The sequence below is a fragment of the Nanorana parkeri genome, unplaced genomic scaffold (assembly GCF_000935625.1).
Source record: "Nanorana parkeri isolate BGI_ZX_2015 unplaced genomic scaffold, ASM93562v1 scaffold960, whole genome shotgun sequence".
Classification (NCBI taxonomy): domain Eukaryota; kingdom Metazoa; phylum Chordata; class Amphibia; order Anura; family Dicroglossidae; genus Nanorana; species Nanorana parkeri.
The window spans coordinates 196851-214126 of NW_017307228.1; the positions used below are offsets into that span (position 1 = coordinate 196851).

General features: G+C 38.7%; 1 protein-coding gene across 2 annotated transcripts; it reads left to right on the forward strand.

The window, feature by feature from the left end:
- The first annotated feature begins 2755 nt into the window (after window positions 1-2755).
- On the forward strand, window positions 2756-16324 carry P2RY10 (purinergic receptor P2Y10). Of its 2 annotated transcripts, none has more exons than XM_018566583.1 (2): window positions 2756-2775; window positions 15267-16324. In XM_018566583.1, exon 2 carries the CDS (start codon window positions 15309-15311, stop codon window positions 16272-16274), a length of 966 nt encoding a protein of 321 aa, XP_018422085.1. In that variant the 5' UTR covers window positions 2756-2775; window positions 15267-15308; the 3' UTR covers window positions 16275-16324. The 2 variants fall into 2 exon arrangements, with proteins under 2 accessions (XP_018422085.1, XP_018422086.1); XM_018566584.1 differs by lacking the exon at window positions 2756-2775 and adding an exon at window positions 9111-9130.
- Window positions 16325-17276: the final 952 nt, after the last annotated feature.

Here is a 17276-nt window from a genome sequence, read left to right on the forward strand (position 1 = left end):
TAGTTGTCATAAGACGGAGGATGTGATACATAGCAATTGTGTCACAAATGTAACTGCCACATCTTGCCACAGAAACCAACTTAGTGGAAATAGTTTTTGTATGTTGTCCTATATAGGTTGTAGTGTTTTTATGAGATACAGTACATGCACTGACTTTACCTTATGACTTACTTTTAGAGAAATGAAAGGTTCAGATTTTAGTGGGACAGTTAGCAGATGCATCCTGTCTTTAGAGATAAACAGATCTGTGTAGCCTGTATACCAGATAAATATCTAAAACAGTTTGAATATTTTCCTACCACAGTATATTTTACAAAAAGTACACTGATCCTCTTAAGTGTACAACACTGTGAAAGGAGTGCCACCATTATATATGGGTATGAGTAAAAAAGATAAGTGTCACCGACGTAAGTAAAATAGATAAGTGCCACTGTTATATATGCACATGAGTAAAATAGATAAGTATGACTGTTATATATGTACATGCGTAAAATAGATCAGTGCCAGCTTTATATATGCACATGAGTAAAATAGATAAGTGTGACTGTTTTATATGCACATGCGTAAAATAGATCAGGGCCAGCTTTATATATGCACATGTGTAAAATAGATAATGTGACTGTTTTATATGCACATGCGTAAAATAGATCAGGGCCAGCTTTATATATGCACATGTGTAAAATAGATAAGTGCGACTGTTATATATGCACATGTGTAAAATAGATCAGTGCCAGCTTTATATATGCACATGCATAAAATAGATAATTGACACTGTTATATATGCACATGCGTAAAATAGATAAGTGCCAAATATATATACGCACATGAGTAAAATAGATAAGAGCTAGCATTATATATGCACATGAGTAAAATAGATAAGTGCCACTGTTATATATGCACATGAGTAAAAATAGATACGTGCCACTGTTATACAGGTGAAACTCGAATAATTAGAATATCGTGCAAAAGTTCATTTATTTCACTAATGCAACTTAATTTCGAACATGCTGGTTCGACAGAAGACGTGCGACTGTACAGTAGAAACGGTCGCACGTCTCCGTTCACACTGCTCGATTATCGTACGAAAAACCGATCGCATACGATTATCGTACGATAATCGTGCAGTGTATGGGCACCTTCAGTCTGGTTCAGTAGGAATCACAATCATGGGAAAGACTGCTGACCTGGCAGTTGTGCAGAAAACCCTCCATAAGAAGGGAAAGCCTCAAAAGGTCATTGCAAAAGAAGTTGGATGTTCCCAAAGTGCTGTATCAAAGCACATTAATAGAAAGTTATGTGGAAGGGAAAAGTGTGGAAGAAAAAGGTGCACAAGCAGCAGGGATTTCCTATTCTAATTATTCGAGTTTCACCTGTATATGCACATGAGTAAAATAGATAAGTGCCACTGTTATATATGCACATATACTGTAATATATGCACATATTATATATGCACATGAGTAAAATAGATAAGTGCCACTGTTATATATGCACATGAGTAAAATAGATAAGTGCCACTGTTATATATGCACATGAGTAAAATAGATAAGTACAACCGTTATAAATGGACATGAGTAAACTCAATAAGTGTCCCCATTGTATGTGTACATGAATAAAATAGATAAGGGCCAGCTTTATGTGTGTACAAGAATAATGAATGTACACCACCAGAGTATATATATATATATACAATCCTATGCTACAGATTCTGTAGTAAACAGACCAACACCCTGGGATTCTCAGATTCCAATTAGTTTATTAGAAGTGTAAAATCAGACAGCAAACAAAGAATGCCAGAATGCATTGACACGTTTCACATGTCTATGCACACTCATAAGGCTACTTATACATTGGTCATCAGATTATATAAGAAAACATTGCTTATCTATACTCTGGTGATCTGGGAACGTGTTTATCTCACCTGTTGGTAATGTAGGAAAATAATTCCAGCACAATTAGACTGTAGCCCCATCTCCAGAAGCATCATGTATCAAAGTACTAGTAATAAGATTTACTCTTAGGTACTATCATAGCAACCAACTAGATTTAAAGCTGAACTCTATATGGAACAGAGTAAGGAGGAGTTAAAATGCTTCCAGATTTTATTTATTTATTTATCATGCTGTTCCATTGTGGAGATTTCCCTTCACTTCCCTATGAGACACATCAAGAAGCGAGGGGAAATCTCCTCTTAGACAGTTTTCTTTGGAAGATTTCCACTTACTTCTATTTTTTTTATAGACCATAAAACTCTGGATTTCCCAGCACTTTCTGTCTTGGTGAAAATAATCACCAGGACAAACAGAATTAATCCTCTAAGTTGGGACAGAGAAAGCAATAAAAACCTCATAGAGTTTCTAACTTTTCTCTATCCATAACTAGAAGTAGTGGGCTTTAAATAAACTCTTAGACCATATTTACACTTTGCAATGTACTCTTGAATTTAGTTTTATTTTTTTTTAATTGTTAAAACAAAATCTCCCTTCCTGTGTCATAAAACTCTGTGCAAATGGTGTTTTTCTGTTAACAAAGTGCAAGAGACTATGACGTTTAGATTGCGTGTTTGGTGGTTGCAATGTTGTCATATCACCTGGAGTATCGAATGTAACAAACAATAAATCGCATACATTGGGCTAGGCACTGGAAAAAAAAGGTTGTGGTTTCACTTTGCAGTTCTTTACTTCCTTTTTTTGTTTTGCTTATGTCTTGTAGACTGTACATCATTTTCCCACAAGCACGATGCACGGTACAGTTCTGACAGCTCTGCAATGTAAAGGTAAGCTTTACCTTTTTTCTCTTTCTTTTATGTATATAGATCTCGTAAAAAAAGCCTTTAAAATATTCATACTAATCATACTGTGAAAGGGAAGATGGGAAAAGTATAGCAACACACAGTGATAATTTATCATTTAGACACACTCTCTGCAAACTATTGCTTATTACCTAAATATATTTGTTTTTAAGCAAATTTGCAAATAATTTATAGCTAGTACACTGGCAGCATACATGGACACCTGACACCTAAAAAGGTCTGTAGGGAATTTCATAAAATATACAGAATCCGGAGCACTAAAATCTAATATAATCGATTATACAGATACTGACTTTAGTTTCTGAAGTCAGAACTATAACTCTCTCCCTCCTGCAGTTTGCTATCTATCAGTGAGGATACCCATCACAGAAATGGACTACTGATGAAGTTCTGAATGTAAAAGGGGTCGGCCCAAAGTCCTGATTTAGGAAACTCAGCATGTGCATAAGTGCTCGGCCAGGTAGGCTTAACTACCTGCTTGCTCCCTATATGTCTCGCCAGTTATGGTCAATTCTAAAGGACATTCTACTTATATTTCTTATTTTAACTGTAAAATGTGAACAACTTCTGCGTCCAGCGTACATTTAACACAAATTCATATCTCTGCAGTTAAGTTCTATGCTTTTTTTACTTGCAGCATTTTTTAAACATGCCGAAAGCTCACCACAGCAAATTAAAATTGTCAGTTTCCATTGTTAGTGTGTCATTGATGCAGTAGGTTTATGTCATTTGGGTGTACAGGAATTTGTGATATAAGAAGTTTCTACTCTGTAGCTGTAGTTTCTACTCTGTAGAGCAATAAAGTTTTTGAGTTATGACCATAAGGAGCAAATGATTAGGCATTAGGCCAGTAAGGTGCATTCTATGGGTTGCCCGTACAGGTCTACTTAGCTCATTGGCCTATTGCATATTGCATATCAATTTTCTCTTCTGTATCTCGCCAGTGCAAACGCAATACTACAGTCAGCTGGCACAGCAAAAAGAGATGTAAACACAGCTGCCATTCCTTGCTTCTGTGACCTTCCGCAGAAACAAGTCTCTGGTCTGTTGTAGGTGTTGGCGAGGGCAGGGGAGTGCTTAGAGAGTTCTGCTTCAAAGTGGACCCATCATTATAATTCACACATCAACAAGGCACATGTCAGCATTACCAATTTGCATTCATATTTTGAGTGTAAACTACCTTTTTGTAAAAGAAACTAAATTCTTCCCCCAAATAGCTTAGACTAGGTTAAGATCACATGGACTTTAGCTAATACTTTATGAGAGCTTCAAGTCATTAAAGTCTGCAGTGCATCTACTGTTTCCAGATACATCCTGTCTGGGAGACTTGCAATAACATATAAGTGCCAACATGGCACAACCATTACACTTGTACATCTATAAAAACCAACCAGTCAAAATATTAACATCTAATAAGATCATTTGTATTAAGCTGATCTCTTTCACATCCAACATTATTAAAATTCTACAAGTCCCCTTTAACACTAAACCCAAAAATGTTATATATTGCAGCTTACAAGCCCTTAAATGTGGCTGTTGCATTACTTTCCTTTTTCTGACTTTTGTTGCCTTTTGTTTTAACTGGTGATCCTGCTAGTATCACATTTCCTGTGAATGCAATATATTTATGGAGAAACAGCATTGTTACCATGGGCTTCTCATCATCTACTTTAGAGTGAGGAGGTGTCCTGTAGTTCACAGTAGAAAACTGGGAATGCTAAAAATATTGTATGAAATTTTAGTTCACAGAAAATTATAAGGATACAAGATTTCTAGCAAGATCAACATGTATTTTTCTGTACTTGCAAATGATGTACTAAAAAAATAAAACTAATGCACCCATCACATCTAAGGGTGGGTAAGTTGAAATGTATTATATTGTATTTCTTGGGTGTAAACTGTAAATACTGTATCTAACCCTGTTTGTAAACTCTCCTATGTTAAGAAAACCTATGTCAAGAAAAGTTACTTCCACTTTTAGTATTTCTTTCACTATACCTCTAATCTTACTGAATACCTGTTCCACGGACCCTAGCACTAGCAGGGCCAGTTTTACCATTAGGCACAGCAGGCCGGTGCCTATTCCTAGCAGAGGCAGTTTTTTTCTGCACATTTATCAACCATCTATTTCTTTACATCATCTGCAGCAATACAGCCATCTCATATAAGTCTATTTACACATTGGCACAATATTGATTGCTAAGGACCAGTAAAACAAGAAAATGTTCTTTGTAAAAGAAGTGACTCTAGTATAGAGGTGATTCTTCAGACACGGAAGGCTGTGTGCCTACACAATCCAGTGATGAAAAGCCAGCTTTGGGCACCATCTTGGAATAACCATTCTTTGGCTACCAAATTCTTCCTCAATTTTGATGCTGGCCAACAGACACTGCAATGTAGTAAATTTGACACCTAAGCAAATTGGTTAAAAGACCTGACAGCAGACTTCATACATCAGTCTGGCACTCTGTGGCATCTAACAGATCTTTATGTGTACATTGCATATGCACAGCATGAAAAGGGAAGGACAAAGCTGAATAAACAAATTACATTGAGATATTTTACTGGAGTTGCATGCAAATTATAAGTAAGCTATTTTTACATTCTCGCCATGCTCCATTTTGACTCGTATTCTGTAATAAAGATTAGAGGACTTTTTTAATTTACAAAAAAATATTAAAACAAACATCTTAGTTGTTGTATGAAGTAACATTTTGTAACAAAAGGGACATTTCCTTTATTCATTTTATGTAATCTGTTACATATTCTTATAGTTTTGGTGTCGGGCTGATTCATTGAGGCATATCTGATACAGTATTGTATCACACAAAAAAACTCTGGATGTCAGTTAATATGCAAGAGACAAAATTACTGTAACACTTGAGAGTCATAACTCATTTTGATGTGCAACTGACGACAGAAATTCCCTGTTAAGTTTCTAATGAATTCCACTATACAAGACCGTTTTTGTGGTTAGCACATTTATTATAACCACAAGATACATCAGATAATGATCTTTCAAATTTGTTTTGGCTTGACTACAAATATTGCATAGTTAACTAGTAAGGCTGGAAAAGACAAGTTCCTCAAGTTCAAACACTAGGGAAACAAAGCACCTTGCAAATTCAGAAGCCTAAATTCTAAGTTTATCCAAAGGAAGTCAAAACATTCATAAAATATAGTAATAGTAATGTTCTTTAACAGGACAAAAATGATTTCCTGATCCCCTCATGGGAATGGATAACTTCCTGTATCAACAATATACAGTGTTATTTCTCATAAAAAAGAAAAGATGTGTTTAGAAGCCATTTGCTAAGACAGCCAGAATCAGTTCCAGTGGAAAACTACTGTATATTTTCACAGCTTTTACAGTAAAGAACCCTTTTCATTTTCCAAAGTTAAACCCCTTTTTTACCAGTTGCAAATGTGCCCTTGTGTGGTATACATAAAGCGCATCTGTGCTTTGTACATTCAGGGACAAAGTAACATGTTTGTTTCATAGACTGCCCCTTTGATGCTAATTTCCTTCCCAGTACTCACCCATGACCACATTTGCCTGCTGGAGTCCCATACAATACCCAGAATTTTTGGGTATGGGGAGCAGGTAACCTTCTTCCCTTTCCCCTGCAATGCAGTGCTTGACTTGTGTGTAGCCAGGTGGATAGTCAACTGGGAATGGGGGAGGACCCTTATTTATTAATTGGCATTGCATGCTATTAAGAATGCTAAAATATACCAGGACACACTTCTCCAGCAGGCTACAAGAGATCCAAAGCATTAGATATGGGCAAGGTTGCATATATCACAGGACAATCACAGTTTAGGATTTCAGGGGAGAACACCAAGCTTTTTAACTTACAAAAAGATTATACAGAATGAACAGTGTTGTTAAAGTGAAGATTTTTAAAAAACAGCGCAAGGCCCCCTTCCAAATTTATACCAGATGCTTTAGGTCTGTACCACCACAACCACTGGATCGGGTTTATGGGGAAGAGGCCCATGTCCTCATCAACATGGTGACAGGGTGATTTGCCAGGGGTTCCCCCCTGATGAAACATCCTACCTATGTTGAGGGAATGTGACCTGGTATGGTGCAGGAAGTACTTTCCTGCTCTGCCAGGCTGCTCGGATCAAGGGTCTGGTAAGGGATTTTAGAAGGAACCCACGCATTTTTGGGGGGGCATGGAGTCCCCCCTAAAATTCCTTCCAGACCTAAAGGATGGGGTCGAATTTTGGGGAGGACCCCACACTGTTTGTTTTTTTTTTCATTTAACAACATAATAAACTCCATCCAAATGAATTTGAATTGATCTGAAACGAAAAAAAAAAATTTGGATCGATCCAAACCGAAAAAATTAATTCAGATCGATCGGAACTAAAAAGGAAGAATTAGAATCGATCTGAATTCTGAATAACAAACCAAATCGAATTTGGATATGAGATCCAAAACTAAACACATTTTTTGAGCCTTTACATGTCTACCCCCTAAGCTTCACCCTTCCTCAGCTTTTATTATTATTATTATTTATGTAATAATTCCATAATCTGCTCTACTACTGTGCAAATAAATGTATATAAAAAAGGGAGATAGTATGGCTAGTCAGATAAATAAAATTCCTCTAACACTAGTACTTACAATTTAGCAACATTTAGCAATAAAAAGCAACAACAGGAGGGCTTACAATTTTTGGGATACAGGGTAAAAACAAGAGATAGGGAAATGATTTAGCTACAGTATATACAGTATGAGGTGACAGTGTGTCTTTTGTCATATGAAGATGCTATAATGGATCTGGTATTAAATATAATAACACAGCTCAACTTGTACACTTGTTTGAAGGGGTGGGCTTTGAGGGTGCACTTGGAAATTTCAAGGGATAAAGAATCCTAAACAGGAGAAATACGAGAGAAAGGGAAAGACAAGTGAGGAAATGATCTGACTGTCTTGAAAAAGAGGACCAATATTGCTTTTCCAAATTTGATTTGTACATGTGGATCCAAATTTTATTTGAAGGAAAGTTAAAGCGGACCTTTACCCATATCTTCAAAATAACAACAAAGACACCTTTAGAAATGTTTAGTAATGACAATCTACAAACAGATACTTCTAGATAATTAATGGAAAGAAAGGGAGGGAAGGAGCGCAACTGACTGGCACAGACTTTGTGGGGCTGGATGGATCAGGTAATGACAGCGGATCAGGTGAAGGTGGGTGATAATGAGAGATAGGCACTCACGTGTGATGAGATGGATGGCACACAGGTGATGGGCTCCTGGTGATGTCGTGACCTTTAAATCATCCAAGTTTGTTGCGTCTCGAGGATTTCGGGAAGGTGGTGCTGTGTGGTGAGGTGCCAGAACTTCTGGTCGGATATCCGGAGTGTCAGCCTGTGATCAGGAGTAAATGAATGAGTAGGTGAGTATAATGAGTGCAACCTCTAATGGGTAACAACACATGAACTTACCATTAGGTAAGAAATGCTGCGACATCAGCGATGACGTAGATGAGGATTGTGAAGATATGAATCAAGGTGGATGATGGATGTTCAGCTAGATAATAGCAGGCTTTGTATTCTTTGCATACCTTTTTTTTTCCTTTTCTCCCCATTCTTCTCACAGTGTCCATTTTAACTAAGGGCAAATTACTAGATCTGCCTCTACTTTCTGGAACTCTAGCAAATGTGAATAGGACATGTGACCATGCACATCATCTCAGGGGAGGAAAATGCCTTTCCCTGAGATCTCATGAGATTACAGATGAGATTTCTCAGCAATGTTCTGCTGATGTAACCTTCCCAGGATGCAATGCTTGCGAATGATTACATAATTTGTGCCAAATTGGACCAGGAAGTGGGAAAAAAATTGTACGTAAAATAAAAATATGTTTGTTTAGTTAATGAATGTAAGATGATTTCCTATCAGCATGCAGATTGCAGAGCTATATGCTGATGTGAATTTTAGTCAAAGGGGGTAAAGGTCCACTTTAAATATCTTTTCTCAGCATCCAAAAAAGCTTCAGTATAATTATGAAACTGAGTTCTCATTAGAAAGTGATCAACATTACATAGCCAAGATGGGGGAGAGCTGATCTTGTTTGTTGTAACCACAACCCAATACTTCTATTTTTGCACCAAGAAGAGACAGCAGCAGTGACCAGTGCCTGATTAATTATTTTATCTGTCTGTTTTTTACGTGGAACTGTTTCAAAATCAGAATGTCATTGTGTAATCTTTAAAATCTCTTTGTTTTAAAGAACATTGGAGGCTACTAGGGTTTACAATGGAAACCACCAACCACAAAAGGCTAAGTTTGTGAGAAGGTAAATATGATCAAATCACATTTGAACTACTCAGGGGATTTGTGTCATGCATGGTTTTTATTCTTGACAATATCCTATACTATATTAGAGTAACTATGAGAAGTTATAACTAGACAGCTTCCTGATGGTTTACTCTGTTGTGCCATGCCAGAACACAGAAAAGACAATTAAAGTAGATGTAAACCCCAACTGAATGATATTTATTTTGCAAAAGCACTGCGCATCATAAAGAATTGTCATTTTGTAAATAAAACCTTTCTTTTTTTAAATGCTGATCTCCTGAATCATCTTTCTCTCTACATGTATGCACAATAGCAACTGCTGCATATAATGTTTTAGACAAGGTTTCCTGAAGGTGACAAGACTAGGTCATGTCTATTTATTAAAGTAGTATTAAACTCTCAAACTGTTTTAAAATATTGAATCCAGATCAAACAAATTTACATTGCCCAGCAAAGAATTTCTTAAAAGTTTTTCCCAAGCTCTTACGGTTATCATGTTATCAAACAGCACCAACCCTCTCAGTTCTGCTTACCGGAACTTCCTGTACAGTACAAGATCACAAGGGACAGAGCAGTCTTCAGCAGCTGTCCAGGGGAGTGATGTACTTTGCTGTGTCTGTGTATTTGTGGAAACACACAGAGCTTGCTAACATACACAAGTCTCCATAGGCCCCGGAAAGGGAAAAGAGCCACCCTAAAACTGGATATCATGGCCAGAGCTTAGAGGACCTGCTGATTCTGCGGGAAATGAAAACTTTTAGGGCCCATTCACACCGCTGCAGTGTTTTTTTTGCAGGGTATTGTGTGATTAACGCACACTATAAGGCAACACACCCACGGTTCATGCGCAACTTGTCGTAGCACAATACCGTACATTGCAGTGCGGCTCCTATTGCGTTACTATGCGCTGCACCTTGGTGGAAACACGAAAAAAAAATCCCAGCACACTTACCAGCTAGCCTGTGAAAAAAAAATATTTTGTGTTTGTATTGTGTAAAGCCCTTCCATGTGCACCTTGCTTGATTGATGAGTGCAGTTGCCATTTGCTTCACTTGCACCTTAGTGGAGCGCATTGTGGCTATGAAGTGTGTTGAGGTTCCATTCAAATGAATGGCAACGCACCTGTTGCACTGTAAGGCACAGTAGGTGCATTGCGAGATAGTGTTTGTTAATAGCACAGTACCATGTGAAAAAATGCACAACAGTGGTGTGATTGGGCCCTTAACCAATGTACGTAAACATCAGTATTGTGTAAAGCTGTGATGTTTGGGGATATTAGCACATATGGTGAACACTATAAGGATGCAGTCCATTCGCAATATATCTTCTGCTTAAGGGCCTGGTAGCCAACTTTTATTTAACTGAAATCCACATTGGATACCCTCGCAGGGATTGTTCAGTGCAGCATCCATGCAATACTTGCAACATAACACAAGTATAGCCTCCTGGCTTTCACTTTCAGCATTAATAATTCTGACCCACCGGTCCTCTCTGTAATGCTGTCCTGCACTTGTACTGGTGGCCCCTCTTAGCCTCACTAGTTCTTCCAGCCTCCCTGGCTGTCTTCATGTGCCTCCAGCACACACTACCTGCCTCCACTTTAACTTCTGGGGGGAGTCCTCCTGACTCAATAACACAGTCTGTTCTAATTTCCAAGCAGGAGCTAATTCCCCTAGTCAGCATCCTTTCCTTAAGGGCTGTGCACACCTGTGAAATCATCGGGTGCTGGTCACTGCTAAACCCTGGACCCAGGACTGGAGCTTTCTTCCCTCCTGAAATCTCCCAGTTCCAGGATCCCAAGCAGAATCCAGACAAACCCTTGCTTCCTGACACCTCTCAGCCCCTCTGGCTGAGAGTCCTGGGGGTTCATAACACCCAATTCTACAATGGGATTACTACACAATACCACAATATACAGCCCCAATTCCAGAAAAGTTGGGACGCTGTGTAAAATCTACATAAAAACAGAATGCAATGATTTGGAAATCTCATAAACTCATATTTTATTCAGAAAAGAAAATAGAAAATATATCAAATGTTTAAACTGAAAAAATGTACAATTTTAAGAAAAAAATAAGGTAATTTTGAAATTGATGGCAACAACACTCCTTAAAATAGTTTGGACAGGGCCATGTTTACCTCGGTGTAGCATCCCCTCTTCTTTTAACAACAGTCTGTAAATGTCTGGGAACTGAGGAGACCAGAGTTTTTGGAGAGGAATGTTGTCCCTTTCTTGCCTGATATAGGAGTGTAACTGTTCAACAATCCTGAGTCTTCTTTGTCGTATTTTTCATTTCAAAATGTGCCAAATATTTTCAATTGGTGAAAGGTCTGGACTGCAGGCAGGCCGGTAAAGCCCACGGACTCGTACTACGAAGCCATGTTGTTGTCATAGATGCAGTTTGCGGTTTAGCAATGTCCAGCTGAAATATGCAAGGCCTTCCCTGAAAAAGACGGCCCAGAGAAGACGGCAACTTTTCTGGATCATGTTCAAATATGGCTTCTTCTTTCCATGATAGAGCTTTAAGGACACAGGGAGGACTTTGGAAGTATTCCTTAGCCCATTTAGTGATGTCCATCACAGAATCATGCCTGTTTTTAATGTAGTGCCGTCTGAAGACTCGAAGATCACTGGCATCCAATATTGTGCTTTGGCCTTGTCCCTTGCGCACAGAGATTTCTCCAGATTCTCGGGATCTTTTGATGATATTATGTACTGTAGATGAAGATATATTTAAAGTCTTTACAATTTTACATTGAGGAACGTTATTCTGAAATTGTTCAACAATTTTTAGATGCAGCTTTTCACAGATTGGTGAACTTCTGCTCATCTTTACTTCTGAGACACTCTGACTCTCTAAAGGTGCCCATACACTGTGCGATTATCGCACGATAATCGCGGGAAATCCTGCGATCGTACGATAATCGCAAAGTGTATGGCCGGCGTGTGACTGTTTTTACTGTACGGTCGCACGTCTTTTGTCTAAGGAGCATGTACGAAAGCCAGCCAAAAATCTTACGATTTTCGGCTGGTTTGTGGCGTGCTCGGGAGACAAATGCCGAACGGGCCGGCGCACACTGCCCGTTCAGCATTGCGGTCATCGGAAGCCTGCCCCTCAGTTAGGCGGGCTTGCGATGATCGCAAGTACGATCTGCCTGTCCAAGATGGGCAGATTGTACGTTTTTTTAATTACTTTACAACCATTGCAAGACTAAGGTCTTGCGATGGTTGTAAAGTGTATGGCCACCTTTAGATGCTCTTTTTATATCCAATCATGTTACTGACCTGTTGCCAATTAACCTAATTAGTTTTAAATGTTCTTCCAGCTCTTCCTTGTTAGTACCACTTACTTTGCCAGGTTTTTGCTGCCCTATCCCAACTTTTTTAGACGTGTTGCTGCCATCAATTTAAAAATTACCTTTTTTTTTTTTAAATGGTACATTTTCTCAGTTTAAAAATGTTATATGTTTTGTATTTTCTATTGTGGATAAAATATTAGTTTATATGAAAAAGTAATTAGTAAAAGTAATAAAATAGTCCTTTTGCGCAGCAATTTAGACATGCGGATATACAGATTATTATGACCACCCAATCAGTACTTCGTTGGGCCACCTTTTGCCTTCAATACTGGGGTGATTCTTTTTGGCATTGACTCCACGAGATGTTGAAAGGTGATGCGAGGAATCTGACACCATGCCTGATGAATAGCACTGTCCAGTTCTGTGAGATTTGATGGTTGTGGAACCAGCTGCTCTTTCAACTTCGTCCCACAAATGCTCAATTGGATTGAGATCTGGTGATTGTGGGGGGCCACCTAAGCAAGGTAAATTCTCCCTCATGTTCTTGAAACCACTCCTGCACAATACGAGCACCGTGGCATGGCGCATTGTCTTGTTGGAAGAAGCCATCTCCATTGGGATACGCCATCATGATAGGATGAACTTGATCAGCTTGTTGTGCTATGCAGACGTTGTTCCACACAAATTAAAGGGCCCAAATCATGCCAGGAAAACATGCCCCAAACCATAACCCCGCCCCCACCAGCTTGAAGGGTTGTACTCATGCATGTGGGGTGCATGCTTTCATGCTGTTCCCGCCAAATTCTCACTCTGCCATCTGCATGATGCAACTGGAAACGTGATTCATCGGACCACATGACTTTTTTCCAATGCTCGACTGTCCAATCCTTGTGTTCCTGTGCGAATTGGAGACGTTTTATCTTGTTAACTGCAGACAGCAAAGGTGTTCGAACAGGCCTTCGGCTTCCATATCCCATACAATGCAGTGTACGGTGAACAGTGCGTTCAGAGATCATTTGAGAGGATCCCTGATTAAGATCTGCAGTCATTTGATGCACTGTTGCCCTTCTTTTGTCCTGTACCAGTCTTGCCACTCTCCCTTCTGCCCTAACATTGACTAGTCGCTGACGGCCACAATTCGCACGTTCAGACCCAGATTTTCGGCTGACAGTCCAGTCTTTAAACACTTTAAAGACAGCTGCTCTTGAACGTTTAATGAATTCTGCTGTTTTGCTGATACTCACTCCATGGCTCCGAGCGTCAACAATCATCCCACGTTCAAAGGCTGTTAAATTGAGTTGTTTACCCATATCTTCTACTGTCATGATAAACAACCTGCTTCCCTATTTATAATGGACTGGCCCTCTAGCAACTTCAGCGCGAAATTATAGCTAATTTGCCTACAAACGTCAGGTGGTCATAATAATCTGGCCACTCAGTGTATACTGTAGTAATGTAGGAGCATGATAAAAACTGTTTTACAGCAGTGAAAGACAGAAATAAAGAGAACCGTCACTAATGTGAATCACTGATGTGAATCGGTGGTGGTTCTCTTATGTAGAGGGCAGCGTGTTTGTCGCCAGTTGTCTATCTATCACATTACTGATGTTTACAATACTACCATATGTATTACATTGCGGGTGAATCAATTACTGTAATCTAAAACACATGTAGCAAGAAGATTTACCTGCACTGAATGTTTGGTGCAGCATTTAGTATGTTAAAAAAAACAGAAAGAAAGCAATATATATTACTATATGTTACCCTGTTTTGTTTTTTTTAGTGGTCATAACAGGTATGCAGATTCAGGGACTCGAGGACAGAGATCTCAGCAATAGAAATGTCAGTTTTGGATAGATTGACTATTTAAAGTGAGCTGCAATAAAGATTATGGGGTTGATTTACTAAAGGCAAATAGGCTGTAAGGGAATTTGCACTTTGCTGGGGAAGTTTCCCTTTAGCTTGGTGAATGTGGTGAAATTTAACTTTGGAAAGAATACCCAATAATGTGCAAGGAAAATTTTAAAAAAACAGTATTTTTGCTTACACATGATTGGGTGATGGAAGTCAGCAGAACTTCCCCTCATTCACTAAACTAAGGTGTAACTTCCCATGCAAAGTGCAAATTACTTTTGCAACCTCTACAGCCTTTTTGCCTTAATTAAATTGACCCCTGTGTGTATGAGTTTCATCTTTATATGAGATACAGAGAGATGGGGAAGGATCATAGTTGTTAAATGCCACATTTGAATACAATGTAAGCAATATTAAAGATGACCTTAGCGAGGTTCAAGACGCAGCAGGAGAGGTGGAGGAAGCACAGATTCACAGAGTAAGTGACATAGGAGCAGGGAGATCCGTGCACTACAGGTTTTCAGGTGCAACTTCCTCTCCCAGACAGCCCTCAAAAGAACAATGAACAACACAGCAGTGACATCACCAACTGCCACGATAGGAGGAGACTTCATATCTCCTGAGAATAGCAGTTATCAGAAGGAGGAGTGTGTGAGACATACCTTAGATGATCTCATTCTGCAGACATGTAGCTATGAGGCTGTGGAAACTGGATTGCCTTGGCAATGTCACATGTCAGGATATGCACTGCAACGTTTCATGAGATTTTTAAGGCAAAAGGTCGATTTTTTTAAGGCGCTGCTAAGCAGCAGTTAACCCTACTATAAACTTTTACCTAATTTTTTAGGTATCAGTCCTGTGTAAAAATTGACTATACAAGTAAAAAACACAATTATTAATACTGAGGCTAACAGATAAATCCTGTGCATTTTCTGTGTAATAATCTTCAAGTTCTAAATCTATTGTTATCTTTCACACAGAATTTTGAGATATCATAAGGTCATCTAGAACAAAAACAGAAAATGCCAAGTGGAAACTTTTCAAACTGCAGCAGACCATTTGATTTTCAGCATACCCTATATGCCATCACTTATACAGCCATCTTCATACCTGGCCTGCTCTCTAACAGTGTTGCTTTATGGGTTCTCCGAAGTTTTATCACCAAGAATAACAAGGCAATTATCTTCATGATCAATTTGGCAACTGCCGACCTTGCCCACGTCTTGTCGTTGCCTCTACGGATTTATTACTACATAAATCACTCATGGCCATTTAAACACTTTGCCTGCTTGTTGTGCTTTTATCTTAAGTACCTGAACATGTATGCAAGTATTATGTTTTTAACACTCATCAGCGTCCAGAGATATATCTTTACTGCAAATCCTTTCAAAGCCAAAGACTGGAAAAGAAGGTATGATGTTGGAATCAGCATATGCGTATGGGTAGTGGTTGGCACTGCATGCTTGCCATTTCCATTATATAGAAGCTCTGGAGGAAATACCTCAACCACCAGTTGTTTTGCTGACCTTGGTAATAATCAGATTAACATGGTTACCATGTCTGTCATGCTGATTTTTGCAGAACTGTTAGGTTTTATTATTCCTATGACTGTCATTACTTACAGCTCCCTAAGAACAAGGACACAACTCAAACTGAATTCCATGCAGAGCATGAACAGGAAAGGAAAGGACAAAGCTCTTCGGCTGATAATAACATGTGCTTGTGTGTTTTTTATTTGTTTTGCGCCATACCATATTAATTTCTTCTTTTATGTAATGGTCAGCACAAATGCTATCCAAAACTGCACAGCACAAAAAATCATCCTGACTTTTCATCCTATTTCTATTAGCCTAGCAAGTTTAAATTGTTGCTTGGACCCAATCCTGTATTTCTTTACAGCATCAGAGTTTAAGAGTGAGATGGCTAGACGTAGCTCTTCCATGATCCATGGTCGTCTCATGAGCAGAGAAAGTGCTTCTTCTATCTGAGGCTGATGATAGATAAAATGTTAAAACTTTTTATTTATTGTAATATTGACTTCAAAGATGTCCCTGATTGTTTTGACTATTTTCTCATGACATGATGCTTTAAGTGCCTATTCACACTTTAGCGATTGTCTTACAGAATAATGTGCTTTGCGTCAAGGCAGCCCAATGATTTTATATAGGCCACCTTTGCACCACAACATTCATTGCCTGCTAATGTATTAGTGGTTTGGATGCCGTTCAAAATCAACGACATTACAATACACAGCACCATGGTCCGAGGGCTGCTGTGTGTTGTGGTAACATAAAACATTTTGGCTGGAGTTAGGCTTTCAAGGTAGTCATATGTGAATGCATTTTCTTTTTTTTTTAAGCATGTAATTGGAATCTTTTAAAATAAATATCCATGTTTTTATTTGAAAAGATCAGTTCAGAACACAATCTAGATTGGATCTAGATTAAAAACACATGATGTTAATCCAGAGTAGACAGAATCCATTCAGAAAAGGTCAAAAGTCTGCCTCTGTTTAACCTACTCCACCTTCCAACCTCTACCATGCTTCCACAACTGCGCTGCAATGTGCAGGTAGGACTCTGCTGTGAAGTGGGGGGACTGAGAACTGCTCTGCTGTGAAGGGGGGGCTGGGGAGGTCTCTGCTGTCAAGGGGAGGCTGGAATTTAGTGGGGGGGAGGCAGACATAATTTTTTACATTTACATTTTTTACATTTTAGACTGGGTGCTACTCAAAATTTAGCATATTTTTTGAGGGTGCTGTGACTGAAAAAAGGTTTAGAAATGCTGATCTAAAGAAACAGTGAATTGGAGTAGCTGTTTTGTTTGTCCTTATGACTAGGGCAAAGGGAGTCAACGAGAACAATCATACATTTTGAGGTTTACAAAGACATCCCCAAATACAAAAGATACTTTTTAGTGTATTGGTTTGTCACTGAAATATAAAATTGCATATGTAGTTGAACAGCAAACACATAATTCAAGAGTCCAGA

Bases quoted from the DNA above. Each gene is read 5' to 3' on its own strand.
- P2RY10 (XM_018566583.1), top strand. From the start codon at position 15,309: ATGCCAAGTGGAAACTTTTCAAACTGCAGCAGACCATTTGATTTTCAG.